This window comes from Chenopodium album, chromosome 21 (genome assembly GCF_948465745.1).
Source record: "Chenopodium album chromosome 21, dcCheAlbu1.1, whole genome shotgun sequence".
NCBI lineage: Eukaryota > Viridiplantae > Streptophyta > Magnoliopsida > Caryophyllales > Amaranthaceae > Chenopodium > Chenopodium album.
In genome coordinates, this window is record NC_137854.1 from 21360538 (window position 1) to 21372327 (window position 11790).

The 11790-nt window shown below is 31.5% G+C and overlaps 1 protein-coding gene across 1 annotated transcript; it reads right to left on the reverse strand.

Moving 5' to 3' along the window:
* Positions 1–1580: 1580 nt before the first annotated feature.
* LOC145602802 (uncharacterized protein At3g52155, chloroplastic-like) lies at positions 1581–11451 on the reverse strand. The gene is made up of 6 exons (XM_081658956.1): positions 11292–11451; positions 9831–10155; positions 5041–5140; positions 4750–4929; positions 3230–3347; positions 1581–2064 (listed from the first exon to the last, which is right to left on the reverse strand). Exons 2-6 carry the CDS (start codon positions 10063–10065, stop codon positions 1978–1980), a joined length of 720 nt encoding a protein of 239 aa, XP_081515082.1. The 5' UTR covers positions 10066–10155; positions 11292–11451; the 3' UTR covers positions 1581–1977.
* Between the last annotated feature and the right edge of the window lie 339 nt (positions 11452–11790).

Consider the following 11790-nt stretch of genomic DNA (forward strand, 5'->3'; position numbering starts at 1 on the left):
TCGTGCATATATTATTCTCTCTGTTTTCTTTAGTGTGATAAATGTTTTAAATTTTTTTTTGTAATTAAAGAACTTTCATCCTACATTTGCAATTAGGTATAATTTTTAATGATTAAATAATAGTGTTAAACTAATGATAAGTATTAAGTATTAAAAATCATCGTGCATGACACGGGACTTAACCTAGTGGTATATTGAAAAGTTGACCCTCGTAAGGTTATAAGTTCGACACGCCACTACATTAGAAAGCTAAGCTTGTTATTTAGTCTTCAATGAACATCACTTCTAAATATTAGGTTGTGTTTGGACCCCCGTGGGTCCACGTTCATTAAATACAAAAATTACCAAAATGCCCTTACTAAACCCTAAAAGGGAACACTCCATAATCATGCATTACGTGCATCCCGAAAAACCCTAATATAGCCCAACAAGGCCTAACACGGCCCAGAACGGCCAGAAACCCTAATCCTAACCCTAATCAAGTTATTCCCTCCTATAAATACTAATCTTGACATATTAGCGAAGTAATTAATTTTCTCTACACTCTCTTTACAAATTCTCTCTCAAAACACAATTTACTGACTTGACTCAGATCCGAAATTCTTTTGCAGAAACAGGTCGCTTGTATTCACAGACTAGATGAAGCCCGTGCGATGCACGGTTCATCTATTTTTTAAAAAAAAAAATATTTTTCATATTTATGACTTTATGTGAATATATTTGTTATTTTATTAGTTGTATGTAATACATCATTTTCTCCGTATTTATTTTAAAATATTAGATAACATTTCTAATCTCAAAAGATAATATTTCGTATTTAATTAATGTAAAAATTAAAATCTCATTGGTTAATTATGCTTATGTGTCATTTAAATTATTTATTGGATATAACTATAAATTATAATTCTACGTGGCACGTTAACTGATCTTAGGTGGCATAATTCTATTGTAGTGTTTTAAAAATATTAATCCTATGTGGCGCTCTAATAATTTTTTAAAAATAAAAATCCTACGTGGCGCTCTAAAAATTCGGAAAAAAACTCCCCTTTATATGTATATACTAGGTTAAATCCCGTGCCATGCACGATGATCAATAGTTATATTTATACTTATAGATTATTGGTTAATAAGTATTATTATAAATTAGTCGATGAATAACAAATTATGTGATAGGTTGATTTGATATTTGTATTTTTTAATTGAAACATCTAATATACCACTAAAAAAAAAAAAGTAGACAAAAAAAAAAAGCAATTTTTTTCTTATTGTAAAATAGGTCACAAATTATTTTAAGAGTATAATTTTTTGTTTTTAATTGCCTAAATTTTTTTTAGAAAAGAGTTGTGAAATCTTTTTATTTTAGATACTACATTAATATGGAATATGTATAAAAAATAATATTATATTTTTGTAAATGATTTGTTTCCTTAATTAATAAATTTTTAAAAAATTTTTTTAAAAAAGAAAAATAGTTAAGGACACACCAGGAGATGACATGTGTCATCACTGGTGTGTCTTTTAGTATATAGTATTGATTGATTGATATTAGATTCTTTTAAATTGACAACTCTTCTTCGAGGTAATGGACAAAGAGATCAATTTATTTTATAATTATTCAAAGGCTACATGAAATTTTTAAGACGTGATTTAACATGCAAAAAATGCTATAGATAGCACCAGTAAACCATTTCTATGAATCTATGTTTAATGAGATCGCTATACACAATTTGTGTTTTTTTTTTTTTTTTTTTTTTTTTTTTTTTTTCTGAAGTATGCAATACATCGTAGGTTTGGATCAAGCTTCATATTTGCGGCTGAAAGAAGTGATTGGACCTGAACAGTTGACAATATGGCCGCCTATCCTTGTAAGTTTTATCTGTTCAGCCTAACGACGCTGGTTCGACTTAGGAGTTACACCAGGCAACAAGAGTTGCATATTGGTTGCTACTGAACACTTTTTTCGTTTTTAGAAAGGTTTTACGTAGGAACATAGTTCTCAGGGTTGCTGTTTGGCTTAACAAGACCTTTTAGCTTCCATCCTCCAAGTCCAGATGACTCAAAAGCCTGCAAGGTGAGTATTCTGATTTAAGTCAAAAATAAAACAGGAATTCTGAAGAGCACAACAATCAACAAAGAGAAATTTAAAGGAACCTTTAAATTTGTTCAATCAACAAAGACAAGTGTAAGAGAAAGTTTGAATTTAGGTTATTTCTGGTGTACACAAACAACATATCATGTAAAGCTCAGAGAATAAAAATTGTTCTCCATCATCTCAATTCCAAACGCATAAGTCATCATTTATAGTGAACAAGGATGCATAACTTTTCAGTGCAATTCATCAGTAGTTTTCTAGGCACAACGATGAGTCTTAATAATTCTCTAGTCAAAACAATATATTCAAATTGAGTATATAACATAGGCAACTAATCCTAATCAACAAGTGGATTATTTAAATATAAAGTACCAACTTCATCAACGTAGCCAAGCTTGCAAAGCAGAATTAAACTAAACTATATGTTTTTGTCCAATGTTTAGCAAACAGAGTATAATTGAAAACAATAGAACAATTGCCAACCAAATAAGCGTTTACAACATTAGTAAACGCTTGAACTTGACATAAAATCACCAAGATATAGAAGCAAAACCTTAAGGTATATCATATCTCGTACCCCACTAAGTCATACAAAATCCTTCCTGAGTTCATAATTCCTTTATTCAAGTTAATATAACAAAGACTGAAATTTTTAATTTTCATGTCTATCTTGTATATTCAAATGGTTCCCACTTCCCAACCTCCTTCCTCTCTTTCACTTATTACACTGAGCTAGGAATGTGAGCCACTAATGCCCTGAAGAGTTAACAAATTGACCTGTAAAACCAAACAGCCTAACTCTGGTCTCTAGATTTTTATCCATCTACATTCTACTAATAGCCAATATACATGATCGAAAACTGCTGGCATTGAGAAATTAAATACGCTGGTTAAAACAAAGTGAGACTTGAATGAATTTTTCATAATCTAGTTGCAAACATACTTTTTGTTACAAATTTCATGTTCTTGGAATCCAACTTTTAACAAAAAGTATTGAAATTGAAAACTATATGGATCTTCATCGTTGGTGTGACAGCCAAGACCCGTAATGGATCTTTGCTCTGGTTGCTAAAAGTAGTATTATCATCTAATTATTCATTGGAACAAAAAATTTAAAGTAAATATAAGAGATCTTACCTCTTCCCAGGATTTTCCAGTGGCTTCAAGCAAAGCAGCATTGCACGTATCCAATTCAATTACTGAACCAGTGAACGTGGAGGCTGCTTCCTCCCATCCTTTGTTATGTCCCATACACCTAAAAGAAATTTGGTTATATTTGTGATTCGTCCAACTTATTACTTAGCTATTCTAGGATTAGAATGAAATTGAAAATAGGAAGGAGCTTCCTAAGACATAATTTCTACAGTTAAGCTGGTCAATACACAGACAAACTTATTTTTCTTACACATCATCTCACGTAATGCATCATTAAATCCAGACTCTTTGCTGTTGGCCAAATTAGAAGTACCTTGGACCTTTTGTGCTAAACTTAAGATGATACAGGTACAATATTCCAAACTCCACTCGAAATGAGATATGATATTATTTATCAAGCTATTAAAGAAGTATCTACAATTTTTAAAAAAAAAATTATCCAAGATGTATCCCCCTTAATATATCTTTTTGTTTCGTCTTTTTATCCTCTAGCTTTTTTCCCTCATTTCCCATTTTTCTACCTCTTCCCCTTCCCCCTTCAACGTTCAACACTAATACCAACATTTAATTCAAAAATTCAGTTAACCTTCAATTTGATTTCTTAATTAATTTACTAGAATTCCGTTCACCATCAATAACTATATACTAAAAGACACACCAGCAATGACACGTGTCATCTTCTGGTGTGTCCTTAGTATTTTGTTTTGTTTTTTTTTTTAAAAAAAAAATTTAGAAAATTTTATTTAAAGAAGTTATTTAAAAGAAAAGTTTTTTTTGTCAACCAAATAAACAAACAATAATATATTTACCTTTCTTATGTTATTACCCAATTAAGTACGAATTAAAAAGGAAATAAATTATGGTGGAATATAATTTATTCTACAAAGATATTAACTTTTTATTTTGTATGCCATAAATGCATAAATTAATTTATAAAAAGAAAATATGGAGTAATTAAAATAACCGTGCATGGCACGGGACCTAATCTAGTTCTCAACTATGTTTCAACCAATTCAATTAGAACCAACCGGTTGAGGTTTGATAGTCAAGAAAAATTGATTTTTTTTAAAATAAATCTAAGAAAAATTAATTCTCTTTAGCATTTGAACATGAGGTGCTAATGCCTTGGTAGAGGCGGCCTGACTGTGCTTTTTGTCGCCTCCTGTACTAACCATGGCAAGGTCAAGGTGTTTTGGTTTGCACCTAGGTGCGCTTTTAAAACATAGGACAAACCTCATATATTATCTCACCCATAATATTTATGCCTTTCCATTCTCTCTCCCCTACACTTTTTACATTTTATTACACCCTCACTCCTTTTCAATATTCAGAGATTGTTTTACTTCATTTGGCACCTGAATTGGAACCATAACTTGCTACATGTATATAAGGTTACAAGAGAATTATCAAATGTTTGTCAGCCGTGCCTAACATATGCGGTCAGAACTATATATTCCAGAAACTTAAAGGGCATGAGAAACATATGCAGTAAATTAACTCACATAACTGTAAAAATGTCATCTGAAGAGAATTTGCAAATCATCTTTTGAAGGTGTTCCGCAGTCTGCCCATCCATAGCAGCAATAGAGTAAAAACTAGGAATGAAATGTACTGCAGCCTGTAAGAACCCCCTGACTCGCTCTTTCATAACCAAGAGTGTCTCCCTTGTCCTCGTTGCATCACTGCAAGAACGAAAGAAAAGTTTTATCAGAAAATTGAGTAAGCTGCTTCTAAGTAGATATAATATGGAATTAATAAAAAAAAAATTAGTTCATATTTAAGAAATAACAAACCTGCATAAGATCAGCTCAGGGACCCAACCTAAGAGTTGAAGTCTGTATGAGACGTCAGCAGCATCAGCACGACCAGCTTTACTCAGTGGACGATCATGATCTAACAAAATAATGATAGCAAAGCAAGATTTAGGAATCTTGTCTGTTTGTATTAGTTATTTCAATAAGCTGATAGCATTAGTTATTAAAAATACAACATCCGTTTCATATAATGTGAAACAAAGGGCTTGCGATGGATTCCTAGGCCAAAATTGTTTTTAAGTGTTAAATGGAGAGAGAAAGATAAAGATGCATGTGATGAAGAGAGAGATTGAAAGAAATGACAACTAGAAAGAAAAAATAAAACATATTTGTGGCACATATGTGTAGAATCCATTTTTAGTAAATGTCGCAGATATACGGAACAGAGGTAGTAAATCTAATATATATAAATAAAGTACATATTTCGGGAGCATTTGGCGCGCCACATAAGCAAAGGTGTTTTTTCGACCGATTAAAAATTAGATTTGTATTTTATTTTAGAATTAAAAAATTCAGTCATCACCTAAGAAAAATTGACGAGTGGGACTTAAAAATTTTAACACGTAAGTAAAAACAATGAATAGTGATTTATTAATATTTTAATTTTTTAAAAAAATTAAAAATTACCTTTTTTAAAAAAATAAAAATTGTCTTTAGATATAAAAATTTATATTATTTCAAAAACTAAAAATTATACAAAATGATTTATCAAAAAAAATCGTGCATCGCACCATATTATTTGACCAATGACAAAATTAGATTTATATTTTATTTTAGAATTGGAAAATTCATTCGCTAATTAAGCAAAATTAACAAATGAAATTTAACAATTTAAATTTAATTTACACGTATTTGAAAAACAATGAATAGTGATTTATGCAAAATTTTAATAAATTGTTATGAGAATTTTATTTACTTTTAATCAATTCAAGTGTCATCAGCAATAAAACCACATTTTTTTAATACATTAATATATATATATATATATATATATATATATATATATATATATATATATATATATATATATATATATACATTTTCGATAAAAATTTAATCACAACATTAATAACAAAACAATATTAAACTTATAAAATAAAAATCGCGTTCAATAAAAATTATTTAATTGAAAATTATGAAAATCAAGTTCTTTCAAATATTGAAAATAAAGTTCAATTTTGGATTACATCAAAAAAAAAATAATAACATATAAAAATGGTAATCATGAAATATTAAATCTATTTACTGTTACTGAAACAAAACGTTACATGTCCACATGTCATTCTAATAATAATTTTTTTCCCGCCTAAATACAAAGATGATGTCATTTTCCATTTTTTAATATTTTTTTTTTTTTTTTTGGTGTAGAGCTACCATATTTAATAATTTTAAAATTTGAATATTAAAAGCTTCAAAATTACAACTACAACTTATCTTAGAAATGAAACAATTGTACATAGGACACTAATAAATGAATTTCTACATTGAAATATGTATGAGGCGACGTTGAACAAGTATTATATCATAATTTTGGTGAAAGTCTAAAATTATTAAAAAATTTGTACAAAGTGCATAATTCTTATTTATACTTATTTATTCATTATTTTTTAGAATATACAAATTATAAAAATAGATTTTAGGAAAAATTAAAAAAAATAATCCCACCTTTCGCCCATCTGCTCAAAATAATCTCACCTTTTCGAATTCCAAAAAATAATCTCACCTTTTCGAATTCCAAAACTAATCCCACCTTGTACCCCCATCTTCCCAAAATGAGCCTTTTACCTGTTAGTGAAATTGGTAACCGGTTTTGAAGGTATTTTGCCACGTGTTGTCTTTCTAATAGGCTATTTTTATTTTTTATTTATTTTTTATTTTAAAAAATTAAAGAAATTAAAAAAAAAAAAAAAAAAAAAAAAAAAAAAAAAAAAAACCTTCTTCTTCCTTGCTCTGCCGCCCTGCCGGAGCCACCCCTCCCCTCGTCAGATTAGCTGCCCGCCGGAACAACCAAAAGCCGGCCAATCAAACCCAACCGCAGCTGGTCTCCTTGATTCCCTCCCGCCTAATTCACTACCACCATCACATCCAGCCACCCACACACACACCGGTGGGGGAGAAAAAAAAAAAAAAGAACCCAAACATTAACTTCCCTTCCCCGTCACTCACTCACTCCCCACCTGAACCATTCACCCAAATAGACAACAACAAAAGCGCAGCCAGCTAGCTACCAGACTGCCATTGCCGCAAACCAACACCTCCAGCAGCATCGCTTCCGCTGCTTATAACATCAAAAACCGGTCAGCAACAGTCGCATTATACTTTTGGTTAGCCAATTTAGCCCAATTTCAGATTAATTGAAGCCTCAATTCAGCCCAATTTCAGATTAATTGAAGAGCAGGTGTGATGTTTGCGTGGGAGTTGGTGTGTGGAGGTGGTTGACAGGGATGGAGGGAATGAGGTGAGAGAAGAGAGATTAAAGGGAAAAAAAATTTAAAAAAAATATTAAAAAAAAACTAACCTGTTTTGCAAGGTGATCATTTTGAGAATATGGGGAACAAAGGTGGGATTATTTCTAGAATACGCAAATGTAAGATTATTTTGAGAAGATGCAAAGGTGGGATGATTCTTTTCAATTTTTCCTAGATTTTATATAAACCATGCATCGCAGGAGTTCTAACCTAGTAACTATATAAAATCAGAAGATTGATTGTTAGCTGTCATAAAGAAGTATATAGAAGTATATAGAGTAGCAAATTAATGAAGAAGCTGATAAGCATATAGAAAAAGCTACTCTAAACAGCTTTTTCATTCTTAGCTTAGGCTCTTTAACTACTTTACCAAGCTAAAATCCAAAAGGCAACTATAAAGTAGACAAAAAGCCATTTGCCAAAATCCAAAAATGAAATGAGTGAGGTAAGAAGAAATTAAATAATAAAATGGGAAAAAAGAAAGTTTATGACAAAATAGTATACTCCTCCCAAATAATTTGCTACATATGCTTTTTGAGGGTCAGTGTATACTAGCTTTATCAGTATAATTTCACTAATATATGAGAAATAATATTATCAAGTTTAATCTAATTAGACTTCTCATTACGTATTCATGATATTAACTTTTGATTAAGAGTAATAGGTACTTTTGTAATGACTTGTGAGGAGGGGGCTTGACGTCGGAATATGGCCGCTGACTTTACTTTTTTGGTGCAAACCATCACGCACATGGCACATGATGCTTTAAAAAAAAGGCCATTTCGTTCTTTTAATTTCCCACATTTTCACTTTCTCTTTCTTTCTATCCCCAAAATTTCTCTCAAAAATCCTACTCTTTCCTCAAAATCATGGGAAAAACAAACGAAGGAAAAGGCATTTTTTAAACTTCACGAGCATTTCACATGATGATCGGCTATGGAAAAGTGAAGTCAGCGGCCGTATTCCGATGTCAAGGTCCCTCCTCACAGCAAAAGTGACTTATAAGGACCTTTTTCACCACTTTGAACATATAAGGTCCTTCTTCACAAAAAAGTGAACATATAAGTACCTTTTGGACAAATTAATACATAATTTGAGAACTTTAAGAGCCAAATTGTGTCTTGATTCTTGAAGTCCATGAAAAGGCAAATGTAGCATGCATTATGGGACAGGTGAGGATAAAAAGAGGGGAAAGAAGAAATTGCTTATACAATAAGCAAAAGAAAAAAGAATAAGATGAAAAACCAAAATCAAAGGATATACAAGCCAAATAGAACTCCCAACCTAAGCATAAATATCAAATTCACTTACCAACAACACTTTTTGTTACAAAAATATAAAACAATAGTTGTCCAGACACAAAATTATGCACACCTTAGTTTATACATCTCAAGATTTTGTTTTATGCAACTAGTCAGACCCAAAAATTCTTTTTCAATTCAGCAAATACTAAGAAGACCTTGCTACCATAGGATCAAGTACAATTAATATTAATGTGACAGTGTGAGTGTGTGATTTTTTCCAATTATTATGCTATGACTACTGCACACAAGTATTCATTTTCAGAGCACTAACCTAGACAACAGGAAATATAAATCAAACAACCTAATTAGTTTAAACAAAGTCAGAAAAGTCCAAAGTTACCATGAAGCTTGCATAATATGCAAAAGAGGGTCAACGATTAGGAGTTTAGCAGTTTAAGACATCAATATTTCAAATGTTAAACCAGAAAGTAGGAAGGCATTTTCAAAATTTTAGAGTAGGCTTGTAGCAGCAAAAAAACAATTAAAATGTGTACATGGGTCAACCTATCATATAATAGCATCAATTATAATTACACTTTAATCTGGGCTCATTTTCGCAGTTAGTCACTTTATTTGAGGCAAGGAAGTTTTGACGATAGCTTGGTTACCCTTATATTCATCCCAAGAAGATCCAAAGAGCTTGTGGTATGGTAACAATCCAATTGTAAGTAGAGGTCCAAGGTGGTTTAAACTTTCAGAAAGGAGAAATAAGTTACCTAAACTAATGTAGTTTCAAAAAGCCATGTTTACACCCTTGATGAAAAGAGGTCTTAAGGGATAGAGTAAAATAACTTACTGACGGGAGCAGTAAGTGACTAAACAATTCACTAAGCCATGGTGTGAAAGCTTTAATGAAGTGATGAATTAAAAAACTACTGTCAAACAGCATTAGGAATGTATGAAACAACACCTTGAGATCTTCAAAAATATTATAATGTTTCAACATTTAGCTAGGCACAAATGTTTTAGAAGAAAAAGAAGTGTTTGGATTGATTACCACGTAAAGAATGATCATTCCATGAGCTCTCCGCATGACGCAATAGAATCAGACGACGGGTTACAGATTTTGAGGGGGTCTTCGCCAGAGCAGAGCTGTCAGCATTGTCAAGAATTTGAGACACATAAGGCAGGCGTTTTACTTTCTTTTGGATAAGAGGACGAGGAAAGAGTGAAGCTGACGAAGTAGAGAATAAGGAGGATCTAAGAGGCGTGCAGTAGAGTGCAGCTTCCATAGTAATTTCCAAATTCTAGCTTATGCCAACATAGTCCTCCTTATCACCTGATAACAGTATAAGTTGACTCTGCTAAGTCAAGCCCTCAAACTGTATGCAAACAAACAAGAAGTTTATCAGAAAAAGGTTACTCAGATACGTATTACTTATACAAACTATATCTCAATCAGGCAAGGCAATTAGAGTTCAATTCGCAACTTTACCCCTCTTGTCTTTTGCTGTTTATCACGAATGAAAATTAAAGATCAGATTACATGATGCAAAAAACCTGATACACAATCTAAAACAAGCACTTGAAGCACAGAAATAAAGAAACTAAATTCAGACCCACAACGAGACTTAAGGGTAACGTACTTCAGTACTTCTAAGATTCTTCCACCATAATAAAAATCCAAAATAGCTTAACATACACAATAAAAGAATTTGTCCGTTATTAGTAATCCCTGCCCCAATCCCCCCAGAAAACAAGATACCTAATAATAATCCAATCATGCTCTAGGATACAATTATCGAACAAAGGACAATAATTTAACGATTCCAATGAACCAGTCACATTTTTTAGGGCCAAAGTGGACGGCAGGTCAACAAATGGTGAAGCGATAAACCCAACTATACGCTCATCCACCATGTGTTAAAAATACAACCACCTCAATTCATTAGTCTTTGCTATGCAGCAGAGTATTCATCCGTATGAGGTTATGATCACTAAAGTTTTTTCTTATGATTATAATGGTATTGTTTTGTGTACCATTTTGAAGGTATTCTCTGCAAAATATGCTCATCCTTTTGAAGGTAACTTTTCATTCCCATCTTTTATGAATAATCAGATAGTTGTAGTTGATTTCACTTCATATGGTACTGCTATTCGGTGTTGACAGAGACGAATAAAATCTAAACTAAATTTCTTTTGTCAATGACTACTATTTCAAGCCGAAGAAACAAACCCAATAAACTAAATTCCAATAAACTAAGTTACAATAAAGTAAACCCTAAACCAGGAATTTAGAAATTAAAAACCTAATTCAATTGGCAACAATATAAAATCCAAAATAGAACCTGAAACCTTATAAATTTATAACAACTACTGTAGAAATGTTACCAACAAATGAAAAGATATTGAATTATGATAAAATTAACATACAACTAAACAAAACATTCGAGCATATTGAACAAAATTAATACCAAGTAGAAAAGAGGAAAGAGAGAGAAAAAAAAAAAAAAAGAACCTTTCGAAATTCTGTTGAAGCAGCGAGTAGTAGGGAGTTTGTCTGTGTTAGTGGGCTGGTAGTGCGAGTATCCTTGGTGGTGGTGAAGAACAGTGTTCGTGGCTGAACAGAGGAGAGGCAGCAATCTTGTGGAGTGCGGTATTTTTACGAGGGAAATAGTTGATAGGGTGATGTTTTTATCAATATGCTTTCACTGTAATTGATGAAATTATTTGATCCTTTTCTTTTGATTACACCCCAATTGATCTCGGTGATTTTTTTTCATATTTATCTCGTGTGCCATGTAGGACAAATAAACTAATCTGTTTCATATTATTTGCAATGATTAAACAATTTTTCTTTATTATTTGTAACGATTAAAAATTTTTATTCTCTATTTTATTTCAAATCATTGCAAATAATATGAAACGGATGTAATATATCAACCAATCAATAATCATCAATAACTATATACTAAAAGACACACCAACAATGACACTTGTTATTTATTGGTGTGTCT

Excerpts from the sequence above, each read along its gene's own strand:
- LOC145602802 (XM_081658956.1), bottom strand. The coding sequence starts at position 10,065 with ATGGAAGCTGCACTCTACTGCACGCCTCTTAGATCCTCCTTATTCTCT. Across the intron at positions 4,930-5,040 it reads CCTGAGCTGATCTTATGCAG|TGATGCAACGAGGACAAGGG; the intron begins GTTTGTTATTTC and ends TCGTTCTTGCAG. Across the intron at positions 3,348-4,749 it reads GATGACATTTTTACAGTTAT|GTGTATGGGACATAACAAAG; the intron begins GTGAGTTAATTT and ends AATTTCTTTTAG.